This window comes from Pteropus vampyrus, unplaced genomic scaffold (genome assembly GCF_000151845.1).
Source record: "Pteropus vampyrus isolate Shadow unplaced genomic scaffold, Pvam_2.0 Scaffold45, whole genome shotgun sequence".
NCBI lineage: Eukaryota > Metazoa > Chordata > Mammalia > Chiroptera > Pteropodidae > Pteropus > Pteropus vampyrus.
Window position 1 is genome coordinate 145,894 of NW_011888826.1, and position 15,601 is coordinate 161,494.

Genomic DNA, 15,601 nt, shown 5'->3' on the forward strand with positions numbered 1-15,601 from the left:
CCAGCCAAATGTGGATTAAATATATTTCTTTAGAATTACTGTATTTAGATTCAACAATGGCACCATACTTGTAAAATAATTAATCCATTAACTGGTCACCATGTTCAGTGTAACTTCATGTAAAATCAGTAACATTGATCAATTTATCATTGTTTTCTTTATTTTATTTCACGGTACAATATATTTTCTCTCCTCACAGCAATAAGTAGCATATTTGAGTACCCCCCCCAACACATACATATACAATATGCATTTTTCTTTTTGAAATAAGTATTAGAATTCAAAGCTTACATTCAGGAAATGGCGGTGGTTTTTGTCCTTGACCTGTTTGTACGAGGGGGCGTTTACCAAAAACTTGGGCATCGAAGCTGGCATAATCAAATGGTACTTTCCCAAATTTCTCTTGTTCTTTTGACGCTGAGGCTCTGGGAGAGGTGATGGTTTGTGATCGGAAATTAAATTCAATTTGTTTTACCAAGCTTGTCCTGAAGTGTTGAAAAGAAATATGATAAAACTATGGGTGAGTGTATTAGCATCAGAATTTAAAGTAGATCAGATGTGTCATGCCTGTAGGTATCCATAGAGAAACTGCGCTTTGGAAAGGAGCTGTGGTCACAGCACGGCAGAGCAGAGTGCTCTGCACCAGGAGTAAGAGATAGGGAGGAGGCGCTTTGGGTTCTGGGTGGCGAAGGGGAGGCTTCATATTGTGTGTCTGAGTCTCCCATCAGTAAAAAAGAGATGGGCAATCTTCTATTCATCTTATGTAAATGCCACAAGGAGCAAGTATTTGATGCATGTTAGCACTTTGATCTCCTTAGAGAAAAGTGCCATATAACTATTTTTAGGGCACTGACAAGGTGTGTGCTTTCTGCTTGTTAGGATTGTTGATCAGATTAGCAGTAAAAAGTCATAATTGTAACTAGAGTGGAAAAGTCATTATATTCTGTTTAGAAGAAGCAATGCTGAGCACTGCTGCACTCAGCATAACTGACAGGAAGTTGCCTAACAACCAAAAGGAGCAACGTAAGCACCAGAAATTTGATTCCTCACTTGTGAGTTTCTTTTTAGGCTTTTCACCTTTCTCACCAAATTCAGTCTGAATGTTTTTGCTATTTTAAATAGTATTCAAAATAGTACTTCAGTATTTTATCTATTAAATTGCTATTATCTCAGTGTGAATCTAAATCACTGGACTATAATAGTCATTACATTTTTCAACAAAATCATCCCAATTGAAGCTAAATATGAATTAAATATTCCTTCAGAATTATTGTATTTGGATTAAACAAGGGCATCATATTTGTGTAGTACCAATTCCAGCCAAGGAGAACACAAATGTTTTTGTGCTTGTGGTCTCATGGCACAAGATATATATATGCGCATATATGTATACACACACATATTAATATGCTTTCTAACAAAGCATGCCCAATTCATCAGAATATCAGTTTTGGAAAGTTTTCTTGGATTTGATAAAAAAATTTCAGCTGAAACATAAAAATATTTGATTAATTGATCTTCTTAGTGTATATATAACTTGGTGAATACCCTTAATATTACCTAAATGTTCTATTCTAAAACAATATTTATTTTTTAAGAAATAACCAAAATGAAACTTAATGTTATTTTTATATTTAATAAATAACCTACTTAGGGAGAAATGAGAGACTATAGGAATACTAAGAATCTCATTATAAGATTTTTAATTTCTAGTTATTCAGTAATTCATGTTCTTTGCTTGACATATGTTCTTCATTCATGTAATCTGAGTGACAATTTTGACTCTTTTAATTAAATCTATAGATGCACATATTAAGGGAAGTCATATATCAAAAATATTCTCACTATTTTGCATTTCAGTGTCTCAGGATCAACAATGAAGATCTGCTTATCGGTTTTAATGCTAAATCACTTTTCTCACATATATGATTTTTATATTAATAAATGCATAACTTCACATACATTAAGTGGCATCATACATAGTTTATTATTTAGGTATAAGTAAGTTCTTCCAAACTACTATATATTGTGAAACACCTAGGACCAATAAGAGATAACTTATTAATAGTTATCAACTCATGGAATTAATTTTTGGTTAAAAGAAACTCTGTATATGTGGAACAGAAGAATAAATATATAACATCACATAATTTAAGTAAGCGTAGGTGATTTATGATGGCATTTTCCCTGGACAGAAAGCTTAAGTCAATCATAAAGATAAGCTTTTCTGACTAGTGAGATGGGTTTCATTTAGTGACAGAGAATTTTGATTAATAATGTTATCATATACTTTATTTCTTTTAGACTTAGCCACATTATATTACATTTGCATACAGATTAATTTCAAGTGAAACGTCTGGAGAGTCTAAGATGTTTCTGTAAGTGATAGTTTGATCAACTGGACCAGCCTCTCAAGTGGATATTGGTAGCTGAGAACAAAGGTTAGGCCATAGTGAACTGGCACATGTGGGGTGACAGAGCCATTATGTAGGAGCATGGCACAAATAGAGTATCAGTGACATCAAGGGAAGGTCATACCTGTGAACCTGGTCAAGACACTGCCCAGTTTGAGGAGAATCGAGCTGATTTTTGTCCTGGGACATTGCCAATTTTTCAGCTGCAGCAATTGGACAACCAGAGAGACTGTTAAAAAAAAAAAAAGGTAAGAGGATTTGAGTTTAAAAGATAATGTAATTTGCTTCAGCGTGTACCTCATAGCATACTTGGTATGCATGAAATGTTAAGTCATATCAATAGTCCACTTAGTACCATTCTCCTACTAAAAGATCCTAAAGGTTTTGTAGACTATAAGTATCAACATCTGTCCCTCAACCCCATCTCAGTGGTGATAGATAACAACCTCATTTTTAAAATCGAAATATTACATAAGGGAGTAATAACTAAATTATTCTGAAACTTCATAATATTTTAGGTGGAATGTGCTTATTCCAATTGCAACATGTACAACTATAAATATAGCATGATATTCCATGATTTATATTAGGATCTTTAGCAAAACGTTAGGGACTTAGTTTGATATCATAGTTTAAAGGATAGAATATGAAGGTATCTGACAATATGCTTATGAATTAAATAGTATCTCGAGACCATATCATCTATACATAATGTAAAACACACATAAGATAAAAAGCATTTATTTTCACTAAAATATTTACATATACACAATACATTTGTGTATAAATACACATGTGTTTTAAGTTAGTTGTGATCTCAATGAGGTGGATCACAAAGAAACGAAATAATGTTTACCTTCATCCTGATTTATAGTCACAACCACAGTATATTGAAGCCCTTTTTGGTACCTGTTTAATGCTTATTGGATAGGCTTGAAGATAACCCTTAAGCAACTCTTTTCATTGTCAAAACAGCTAAGGTGAAGATCCAGAGCAAAAGAAAACCTGTGTAACTTGTATGACTATGTGAATGCATAGCCCTAGTCTTCAAATATAACATTCTCTGTTAGCATAACTGGCTGCTAAATGAAAATGTCTAGGAAAATAACTAATGAAGTCATTTTTTTTTTATTTGCCAAAATTGAGAATACTTTTTATCTCCTTCAGGTGGTAAGGTATTTAATACTAATCCAGTGATTTTGATAACACATTGTTAGTTCTTTATTTTCTTGATGGAACATTCCTCTCACTTCTTTTTGTAATGTAAAAGATTAGCAACTCATCACAATTACCTCCTGTGGGTGTTGCGGTTGCTGTTCACATGCCCTCTTCCTGTGCATCCTGGGGTGGGACACTTGAGCACGTTTTCGTGCATGGCAAGAACTAAGCACAAAATATCACATAAAAAGAAAAAAACAATATACCATAAATACATAACACACTAATACACTGATTTCTCAACTTTACATTCAAATGAATTTAGTTAGATAATCCACCATGCTCCATCCCCATAGATATTCAGGTTAAAATAAATGAACATGTAAGAAATTCAAAAATTAATTCAGCAAGCTTGTTTAAGTTTCAGTTTTTCTAAACTTCATGTTATGGTTAACACTAGACTTAATGAGAATATTCTACTTGTATTTAACTTAAACTGAAAAGCTCATAGCTCTACTTTTACATTTATGTGCTTTTTCTTGGAGTGACTCAAAACCATTATTTGTCAAGTAGTAGTTCTTTCTATCTTTTCCCAATAGTGTAAAGTTCTGAATATAGTCTTTTTTATTTCCTAAGAGATACTATTTTGGTTCTTTGTCCTTCTTCCCTACTCCCCACCGCCACTGCCATTCAATTACTGGTGAAAGAGCATGGATGAGTGAACAATCTGATCAATAGTTTGGGGCACCGCTAATTCAGTGGGACAGTGCTGAACTGGTTAGATTCAGTGCTTTAAAAAAACAGTGCTTTTGAGAAGGGTGATGTCGAGGCATTCTTTCATTGTGGTTTGTATGACCCAAGAGGTGTTTCACAAACAGGTTCAAAAAGTAGAGGACTTATCACAGATACTTCAAAACTTAGGAGGCAGCCCTTTCCTTTTCCTTCAGTTTCCTAGCTCACAGTGGGGCTGTGGGTGAGGAGACCAACTCACATTTGCTCTTGCTCAGGGCCCATAGCTGTAGGATGTCCTGGGGCAACATACCTGATATCACTGTCCCTAAGTGCAGAATGGCCTGGGAGGACATTGGTGATGTGATGCACTTCCCATATTAGATGATGCACTTAGGCTAACACTGCTTGTGGGCTTAAGGAAGCATGCCTCCAAGTGAGAAAGGACTGTGCAGTCACAGTGTATTAGCCATGTCTTTTATTTTCTGTGTGCTGATGCTTTGGCATCTGGAGCCTTGCTAACCATGGACAGACTGCCCCTCCCAGAACCACCTAATTCCTAGAGGTAGTAAACACTTTTCAAATGCAAACCAACCAGTTCTGAGCCCTCACTCAACTACCTCCTTCATGGGCTCTCACACATCATAAAACGCTCTACCTGCCCTAATTGTCCAGGGTCAGGAACCAGAAAACTACAGACAGCCCTCAAATCCCAGAGCCCACTGAAAGAATTCAAGCTAGCTGATCTTAAGCCTGCTTACTCTGCTCTTTCTCATGGAAGCCACAGTAAAGGCTCTTGTTCACAATCCCCCCCCAACCCCCCTGACTGACCGGTGATGTCCCATGTGACCCTGCCTGCTGTGGCCTGTCCCCTCCTCTTGGACCTGTGAGTAACAAATTATCTTCTCAATGTCAGTCATCTCCTGATCTATTGGCCTGACTGTATCTCATGTTTTCTATTAGTATACGATATTTTAAACCAGGCTAGACGAACTTTATGTTTCCATCCTTAATTCCAAATCAGATAAGAAAATAACATTGTGATGCTGTGGCATTTATAACAAAACACCTGCTTCCTTCAGGGCTAAGCAGTACTCACTTTCCAAGGGAACCCGCACCTTGTGGGGGCACCCTGAAAGGCTGCGGTGGTGGGGGTAGAGTCCTGTCACATGTCCCGTGCCGTCACACCCAGGGATGGGGCACTTGGTCTCCCTCTTTTCAGGCCTTGGTGAATCTACAGAGAAATTAAATTGAGAGATTCATTTGGTTATTCTTCTTTCCCTTCCCTTTCAATAGAGTGGCCTTGCAGGGTGACATTCTCACTTCATTCAGTTTTATCATCATACACATTCTTCTCACATTGCCTTGAATAAGACCCTCAACTAAGACCTGTGGAAACATAAAAAAAATGTTTTCAATTTTCTCGGTTTCCTAAGCAAAGGCTTGACACGGGGCAAGGGAGTGTTAAAACACAGAGATGGTTTTAAGTTGTCATATTGCAGAATATAGTTGGAGCCTCATTATGAAAAATCAATTCTTCATGCTAGGATGCACGCGTTCCTGAAAAGAAAAAAAAAAGTGGGAAAGAAGAAAAAAAAAACTTTTTAACCCAAACTATTGAAGAAGTCTGGTAAAAGCCAAGTCACAATTACAAAACAAAGAAGCCACCATATCTGAGAAATACCTCTCTGACCTTGTCACTGTGGGTCCCCAAAAGCATGTGGCCCTAGGGTTCAGGTCTCAGGGCCTGCTCCTGGACATGTGTGGGACCTACTCTGATGAGAATTAGGACAGGGAGTCAAGAATCCCATCTCGTGCCATGCCCAACCCATCAGCAGGGCTTAAGGGGCCCAAAGTTCCAAAATGCCAATGGGTTGCTATTTTGGATCAGTATGCAGTGACTAGGGAGAAGCTGCTGATTTTACTCTGCAGAAACTAAAAACAGAAGCAATAGGAAGATTTGACAAGGAAACACTCTCGTGGGAGACTTAGAGGGGAAGTACAGAGAGTGGAGTCCACCTCGAGTGGTCTGGAGAGTGGAGCGCCGCCAAAGACCCGAGGTTAGGGTGGGGGCCACAGGTGGGAGCTAGGGACACCTGGTAACGCGTTTGCGGCATAGGATGGCAGCCTAGAGGGAAGGGCTGAAAACAAGCTCGGGTTTTAATTTGGTGGCACATACATTGCTGAGGGTTGGAATAAGGCTTATATAAATATATAAAATAAACATGGACTAACATGAATACTATGGAGGTTAGAGCTAACACAGAAGAGGTCTTCCTTAGAAAATTTCATACCCGTGCTTGAGATGGTAGATGAACTGAAAACAGAAATGCATTCTTATAGCTAAAAACTGCCCCTCCTCACTCATGCATAGAACGATAATACCAGTCATTGGGACAAGCCTGCCACTCAGCATCCCCAGCATTTAGAGGAACCGGAAGCAGAACCGGCATGGGGGCATCAGGGAAAGGACCAGTGTGGAACGCAGGCAGCTGCAGGCTTCTCAGAATGTGAAGTATCAAGAAGCATGAATACACTTGATGCTGAGAGTGAAAATAAATAATCTGTATGATCCTGCCGCCAGAAAGCTGCTGACAATGGAATCCCGGGCAGAGTCCTGCCCGGAGGATGCAGAGGGCACATATGCTCCTGCTCCAAGCGTGGCACCGAGAGCAGGGCAATGCCGCAGGATGCAGCAGCCGTCTCCAGGGCCGAATATTGCGATGAACAGGCGTGTCTCTGTGCAATAGCATGCCACCCCAGTTGTTGGATCATAAACGGTCCTAGGCAGATGGGCACAGCAGGTTGTATGTAATGCAATTATATGAAGGCATGGTTTCAGCAAAAGGGGCGGAGCCAAGGATCCTTCAAGTTATCTATGGAGCACAGGGGGTTGGGGATAGTGACGGGGTGGAGAGCAGAGAGGAAAGAAAGCTCTAAGTTGTGAGAAAGGAACAGCCAAGACAGGGATGCCTTGAGTAGCAGGCATTTTTGTTTAATGAGAGACAGGATTTAAATGCCATGATGTCAAGAATGTACTCTGTATTCTGTAAGAGACAAAGGGACATGTTAAAAGTTTTGACATGGTCTATGATTTTATCTATATATTTTTTTGTTTAATCCAACAATGTTGTCAAATTTCAAGTTGATTTGGGATGTAATATGTGTAGACCATTAGTCAAAATCTTTGAAGTTTGCTGATAGTGAAATATGAGAATTCGAAAAAAGGAGAAGCAATGTGTATTTTGGTGCCTTTCCTCTCTTGGATCTCATCCAGGCGAGGCCACATTTCTAAAACACATTGAAAGGTTTGGACTCGAGTGTTTCCTCTCCTTGCCACAGTATTTGTCTACAGGAAGCCAGAGAAGGTGTGAGAGATAAGGCAGGACTGGCACCTGACCAGGTGTGGTCCACTGACAGTTCATCATGCACCTTTGTCTGCAAGCCTCTCCTCTGTGGGTGAAACAAAAATTCTGATTAAATGCTCTGTAGGGCAGAACCTGTTTGCACGATAAGAAGCCAGAGCTCCCTTGACTTTGAGGCCTGGCTCCTCCTCTTTGATTTTCTTTGTAGAATGCTGCATAATGAAGGTGACCTTATACCCTGGTGACTTTATATCCTGGTTTGTCTGGGACTGTCCTATTTATGCCTGATACACTTGTGCAACTGTTCATATCATTCCCCTGTACTCCAAGTGTCCCAGGCTGTACAATAAATCATATGGTGACTCTACTTATATTGTGACCTAAAGTCTCACTAAATGCTTAGTAGCAACAGGATAGTCAAACTGTTTTTAGAGTTGCTGACTTATCAAAAGTCTTGACTAAAACAATATTTAAAAATTCTAGTGTTCTCTCCTTAACAGTAGGGTCACATGCCAAGGTGTATGGAAAATCAGGATGGTATTTTGGAGAGCATTGCTATCATTTGGGACAAGTGTTAACTTATAAGCATGGAATGCATGACAGAAAAAAAGCACCTCTTTTGCCACTGGCTCCCACATCTGGAACAAGGAACAGGACAGTGAATGCTTAATTTGGACTCTGCAGGCATCCTCTAGGCTAAGCCTATAACTTCTACTTTTAAAAATATTTATTTATTTATTGCATCTTTTTATACTAGTCTGGTCTGGATCTCCTTGCACAGGCTTTTAACACCCCAAGGGAGGACTACTGATTCATGCAGCCCCATTAGTAATTTAAAAAGTCTCTAACATGAAGTATCTACAAGCTCAGATTCTATTGCCTTGTTAACTTTGAAATCAAAAGTTTTAAAAGTTCTACAAAAATGACTAAAAGATTGTCAAGTATTTTAAGCTATAGAACAAATAATTAAACTTTCTCCAAATACTGGGTTTCACTGGCAGGAAGATATCATCAATAATAAGATGAAACATCATTTTGTGTGCTAGTAAGAAGAAAAATCTATTGAAAATTAAATTATGCCCCTTCTGATTTCAGAGATGTTGAAATGGGAAAATATGTATCTTAGAATGAATGAAATCAAGTATTTTGGAAATTATGAGTTGGGAGAATTTGAAGTAAATTTAATCTTCTTTTCTGATTTTGTAGTTTGTTAAAACACATACACACACACACACACACACACACACGCACGCACACAGGTAAATTCAACCGTTGTATATTAGTGTGCACAGAGCTACATACAGTGTTGATATTCTGTCTCTATCCCAACCTTGACAGTATGTGTACATAGCATTACCTTATTCCTCACTACATGACATTATTTTATTTTTCATTTTCTAAGCTCTGAGCTGCAAGACAATTATTTGACAAGATTGCAGGTGAGTAATAAAATATACTTAAAATGACAAAATATATCATTCATTTCTACATAAATACCACCAATCAGAACATCTAAACCATGCTAACACATTCTCCTTATAAGCACTTTGGGGCCATAACCTTAATTTTCCCTAAGATACGCCCCTAATTCTGTGGTTCTCAGACTTTAGGGTATCCAAGAGTCACCTGAGAAACTTGCTTAAAAAATAGTCAAGTTCTGGAGCAGTGAGCCCAATAGAATCCTGGAAATATTCACCTTAAACAAGCCTTCTAGACACTTAAGCACCAACACTCGAGAAACCGCGTTTAACCTTAGAAATCATCACCAGACCCACCAGGTGCAAGGTTTGGGAGGGCTGAGGAGATTATCTTTATGAGAGAGGGGATACAATTTTCCTAAAGTCTGAGGAAAATTTTAAGGTCTCCTCCAAGCACATTTACTCTGTCATTCATGTTTAGCCCAGATATTTGCGGGCCCTGGGTAAAAAGCATGGGCTTATCAAAGCATTAACATCCAGTTTTATCCTAAGAAGGATCAGATCATCCTGCTTGACTTGCAAGTAGTTTGACATTATTTTGAAGCTCATAGGCAGTCAGATGATCCCAGAAAGAGGAAGAGAAAGGAAAAATAAATTTCTGGAATTGATTTGATTAATACAATGATATAAAATTCTATAAGTACTAGTGTACTTCTAACATATCCAATAAAGTACTTCTTAAAAAATACTATATATTTTTAAAAAGCAGTCAAGTTAAAGGAAATAGAGGAAATAATCCTTTTATCATGTGTGAAAATACTGCAAAACTGTAAGCTCGATCTGAGAACAATCTGGAGAGTAGGAAAAATTAGAGATTGTTTATTTTATAATATAAGTTGATTTTTAAATTGTGTTAAGTTGTCAAAAAGCTATCTGAAAGAAGTTATTAAATCTTACTAATTTTTTCCTAACTTTTAAGAAATTTTATTTCTAAAATAAATGCAAAAACATGTCTTACGTTTATTGTTAAAGATTTGTCTTCCACTCATGTCAATAACTTTGGTTTGCCTCCTTTCCCCTGCTAGGTGCTCCAGTAGAAACCTGTCCAACTCCTTGTAGTTGTTATGAAAAACACAACCTCGTTCAGCCTGCAGAGCAATTGCCTGCTCCAGCAAACTTAAGTTCCCCTTGGCTTTCTCCAGGTCAACAGACTCTTCTGTCATTGCTGCCAAGCACTGGTTATCATCTTCCTCAATCCCAGGGAATGAGGGCTGGGTTTTGCCATCCAGTGGTTCTATGTGAGCATTCTGTGGGTCTCTCCTTTCTGGTTCAGAATCACATTTGTTTTCACAAGGGATAAATTTGTCATCTTCAGTTTTTATTTCGGGAACTTCTAATAGGTCTTTTCTACTATCCACTAAAATATACTTTGCGACTCTATGTGGTTTGGTTTCTTCTGAGAAGTTGGAGCCACTGTCCCAACCATTCTCTGCACTTTCAGAGTTACTTTCATTGTCATCGGAGGAGCAAAACCTTAGCTGGGAGTCATTGATTTTGTCTTTTCCATCATCAGAATGAATCATAAAGCATTCATCTACATCATCACTCTCTGCTTTTAGAGACTGGATGCCACTGTCATTTAAGTTTTCATTTATGGTCTGAAGAGATGCATTTTTTTCAAATTTCCCCAAGTTCATTAAAGATTTGACCACAAGTTCTTGGTAACAGCCATATCTGTCTTCCTTCCCATTGGAGTTTTCTTGTGCAGTTGAATGAAGAGTCTCATCAATAGGTTTCATCATGATTTCTTCTATGGAAAGAGAAAACCAATATTTGAAAAACAAGAAGAAATTTATTTAAGTTTATTTATAATTTAAAATTATTTTAAGAAATATTTTCAAAAATATTTTAAGGAAATGTATGTGACATATGTGAATATGTAGGCTCTATCCATTTTAAAAACATTTGGGTAGAAAAATATAGATCCTCTTAAACAAAACAAAACAAAACAAAAAACTTAGATCTCAATATTCTCAGAATTACCTTTAAGGATATGAGCTATTAGAATTTTTAGTAGATAAAGAACTTAGAATTTTTAGGGTACTGAAGTACATAAATAACAGTAACAGAGTGCTGAATGTTAAAATTATTGTTACTGTACCTCTTATATTTGTAAATCTTAGCCACCTAGAAGGAAATAAAATATACATGATACTATACATTATAAAGGAAATATTCATCAGATTTTTGTTAATGTGGCAATATATTTTCAAAATTTATTTGGTTTATGTTCTCTACCTTCACAGTTTCTCAAATATATTTTCAGATTTTATGGAATGTTAGCTAGAATACAAAATACATTTACATAGAAAAAGTTCTAAAGCTTTTAGCACTTACTGAACACTTTCATAATTGTCACACAAGAATTCCAAGCCAAGAGAAATACAAGAAAATGGGAAAATTAGCATGATCAAATAATGTCTTAAATAGTAACATATTTTCTAGTTTAGTAATTGTGTGCATTTGTGTAAAAAGGAATGAGACAAGAGATGGGGATGATTGGAGGATGTTGAATGTTAACTAGTTCTCGGTACAGGGCCAATTGGAATCTTGACAGTCAAGAAGCCCTGTGACTGAGAACAGGCTCCCAAGTGCCAGTCTGCCTAGGACAGTCCACTAGATCTCCATTGTCCCAGTGCAGTTGTTATTGTCACCCTCTTTCATTCTCGGTAGTGGCTCAGTTGGGGTGACAAGATTCTCCCAGTGGAAACACACCAAAAAAGCATGTAAATTCTCTGGTGATCTAACTCTGGCATAGCATGAGGTGTAGTCTGGGAAGCATGGCACCCTGCACCACACATCAGGCTGAGAAATGCACAAGGCAACCCAGCAATGCTTCCCTTAGTGAATACTAAGACAAAATTAATAATAAATAAAAAGGAAGCAGGATCATTTCTGTGTCTCAAAAGGGAGGTTGGGGGATGAGAAACACTAAATAATAAGCCCCTTAAAGACTGTAAGGATGCCAAGTGAAGTGCATTCCATGTTAATAAACATCTTTGGAAGGAAGAAAAGCACATCTATCCCATATGAGGGCTGTAGGAGAGGGTGTCTGTACAGAAGACAATGTGCCTTTTTTTGTCTCATTTAATTTTTTATAAACATTGTCTCTGACAAGGACACTCAAAAATACATCTCCATCATCTTCCTTTCTGGTAATTATCTCCCTAAATCAACACTGGACTGCCAGGATCAAGTAAATATTGCCATAGTAACTAAAAGCATTTTTGGATGAAGGGAAGAATTTAGTCACAACACCAGACCCTTTAAATAACACTGATTATAGGGTGCAGTCTTTTGTTGGGATCTATTCAACATAAACTGAAAAATTTAACATTTTACTTCCTAGAAAAGAGGCTGGATAAACAAGCACATAATATTTCATAGGATGGTTTATCCTCCCCTGAATTCATATCAGAGGAACTCCAGGTTTAAATAATATATTAAACATAGTCTAAAATGCAAATGAAGTTTTTCTCAATATCACGGTTGGCGATTAAGAGAAGTGTAAAGGGTTATGATAATTTTAAAGTATTATGAACTACAGAAAACAAATAAAAAGCATTTTCAGTGAATATGCTCAATTCATTGAACTATTCTCTCACTCCACTTAACTACCCACATGTGTACAATAATGATTTATAGACATTATACCTAATTATGCATATTTGGGCTGTGTTAGAGTGCTAACAAAAGCTCTAGAAAGCAACAATTACCTCTGTTGCTAAGCTACATAGTTTAAAATATTCCTATTAAGTGCAGATCACCAGAGAGGCGGGAGTGACAAAAATGCACATGTGCACGACAATGCATTTCACTGTGCTGCTGCCAACTGCTAGCATTTTGGGTCATTTCCAGTTTACATAATTGTTTGGTTCAACTGTTTGTTATATGCTAAAAGAAAATATTTATTAATTATTCTTCAGAAAAAGAGGAGTCCTGCCGATAGAGGTGCCTATGTGCAACGCACATGATGGTTTCCAGGAATGGTCTGCAAACTTGCAAACCAACTTTCCTTGGACCCACCTCTCCCTGGCTTTCACTGTAATTATAAGAAAAAAAACAAAGTTGAGTGAGCTTTTGAACCTCACAATCTATGACAAGGCATTTGTTTCTCCTAGCTTTGTAATGGGCTGCCTACTTTTCTCTATGCTAGTGTGTTTTTATTTTCCCAGGTGGCCTAGACTTATTTTGTGTTTTTGCCACTGATCACAGCCTTCAGAGGGACCTAAGTTTGATTCTAGTCCTGGTTCTCATCTCTGCGTGAACTCTGACAGGTCCCTAAACCTTTCTGATCTTGGCCTCCTCATCCGCACAATAAGGCACATTGTAGAGGTCATACGGGAGCTCATGGAGGGCAGGTGACATATAAAAGGTTTTCAGTAAATGATGGCTCTCTGTTTCCCCCCGCCCCAGATTCTATTTTAGAAGATAGTAATGGGAAAAGGTACATGAGACCCTCCATGTAAATGAGGTGGGGCCTGTTTTTCATTTAGAATAACTAGTGAAAATAAGCCCTATGAAAGAATACAGTCCACAATGCCAAGAAGTCTCAGCCTGGATGACCGCCCATGCCACACATGCTATGGCAAAGCTCACCAACTGCCCTGGGAAACTGGAGGGTCGATCCACAATGCACAACGTGGAGAGAAATCTCTTTGGCTAAAAATCCTCTGGAAAATCACAACACATTTTCGGTTTGACTCCTTTAGTATAACTAGATTTTATTATAATTAGATTTTTATTCCATTTCTGTAACTGTCTAAGTAACTTTCATAGGTAAGCTAGTTTTCCAGGTCTCTTTAATATGTAAATGTTGCTGGGAAGAAAAGCCTTAGGGAAGTAAATTTGTCTTTCAAGGTTCTAAAATTGGAATGGCTTTTTTCTTATTTGCTATCTGTTGAGAGATAGTATGTGTTAAAAATATCATCTCAGCCCCTTGCACTCCTGTAACTGACAGATTTCCCTCAATCATGAGCTTGTGGTTACAAAATAGGGACTCCACACTGGGTTAATTTCATTTCAAGGTGACCTTTCTTTTCCTTGTCTGCGTTGGGAAAGCATACACTTGTCTTGCTGCCTCGTAGTATTTTGCAAGCTTGGCTTCTCTTTGCCCCAGTGAAGAGGAGTATCTGCTTGGTTTTGTTCATTGCCCTTAATGCATATCTGCAGCTCTTTGAAAGATAGCCAGTTGAGGGTACAAGGTGTAGTTTTGCCATTAAATCAATACAAGCTCATGATCTTAGCATTGATGAGCATTATACCCTCTCTGTCATCTGAACAGCCTGCTGAAGACACGATTGGGCACATACCTGGCCAGGTAAAGACATTGGGGTACTCACAGTAAATGAGATGGGAGACGAAAAGCCCTAACACTGGATTTGGGCATTAACTTAGCTCTCTTTCCTTCCAGAGAGTGAGGGTAATTTGCTCAAAAGACTGAAGACAACTTAAAGTTTTGTTCTTTTAACCGGAGATAGAAGTATTTGTGACCTGTCATTTCTGGAAATGTGACTTTGTGATATAACGTTGTAGAAACTTTGCTCAGTCTGCTTTCTGAAAGTAGTCAGAACTCAGGGAGAATTAGATTATGGAGCACGGTTAGCTGGGAAATAATTATCTTTCTTGTCCTTTAATTGTTTCTTAATTACATTCTTTTCAACAGTTACAAGCTGCATTTCCTTAAGCATTAAATCTCTTTGGTCCTCAATGATTTAATCTGCGAAATTGTGACCACAATCATGTCTATCTCATGTCATTGTTGAGTGGATTAAGTGATATAATTTATCATTTTATATATTAAGAATTTAAAAATAATGGCCACTACTGCTATAATTTCAACATATTCATTATTAGTAGTAGTGGTTCTTGTTCTAAAAATAATTAACATTTGAGAACCCACAAATAGATGTCCATTAGTACTTATAATTGAAAGTTTAACTGAGTACATTTTAACAATATATTTTCTTGGTTAATATAAGCATCTATATGATCACATGACTGCAATAGAAGGCAGGAAGTCAGTTGGAAGTTACAATCCTTGAACTCATGGCACTTGCAAGAACGAATTGGTATAAAAGATACCCGTTTTCTTAAATATTTGGCAAATTAATCTTAGCAAGATGAATTATATCTCAAGTCTAACCACACTGATTTAAGAACTTTCTAGTTCAATCTGCAGTTTTCATGAATCAACAAAAAAAATTCAATTCAAGAAAACAAAAAAGTCATAAAATTTAAACACTGTCAAATCAGAATACAACTTTGTTTTAACTACAGAATTTCAAACTACTTGAAAGCCAAGATTAGTGGAGATCTGATGATTCCGATCTTAGATTTGTGCTTACTTAGTCGATATGCTTTTGCATCTTTTCTATTAACACCTATTGTTATTATTATAATTCTGTGAACAATAGATATTTGTAATTTAAAAATTCTTTTGCCTTTGGTTTGTATA

General features: G+C 37.3%; 1 protein-coding gene across 7 annotated transcripts in view; it reads right to left on the bottom strand.

The window, feature by feature from the left end:
• Positions 1–15,601, bottom strand: part of ST18 (ST18, C2H2C-type zinc finger) — a 261,551-nt gene that overhangs the window by 45,455 nt on the left and 200,495 nt on the right. For all 7 annotated transcript variants that reach the window (XM_023530033.1, XM_023530031.1, XM_023530034.1 and 4 more), the window contains 5 exons: positions 10,103–10,894; positions 5,401–5,535; positions 3,707–3,797; positions 2,539–2,643; positions 292–485 (listed from right to left, as the gene is read on the bottom strand). In XM_023530033.1, the coding sequence (XP_023385801.1) occupies positions 292–485; positions 2,539–2,643; positions 3,707–3,797; positions 5,401–5,535; positions 10,103–10,894 (1,317 nt within the window). The remainder of the gene's footprint in view (positions 1–291; positions 486–2,538; positions 2,644–3,706; positions 3,798–5,400; positions 5,536–10,102; positions 10,895–15,601) is intronic.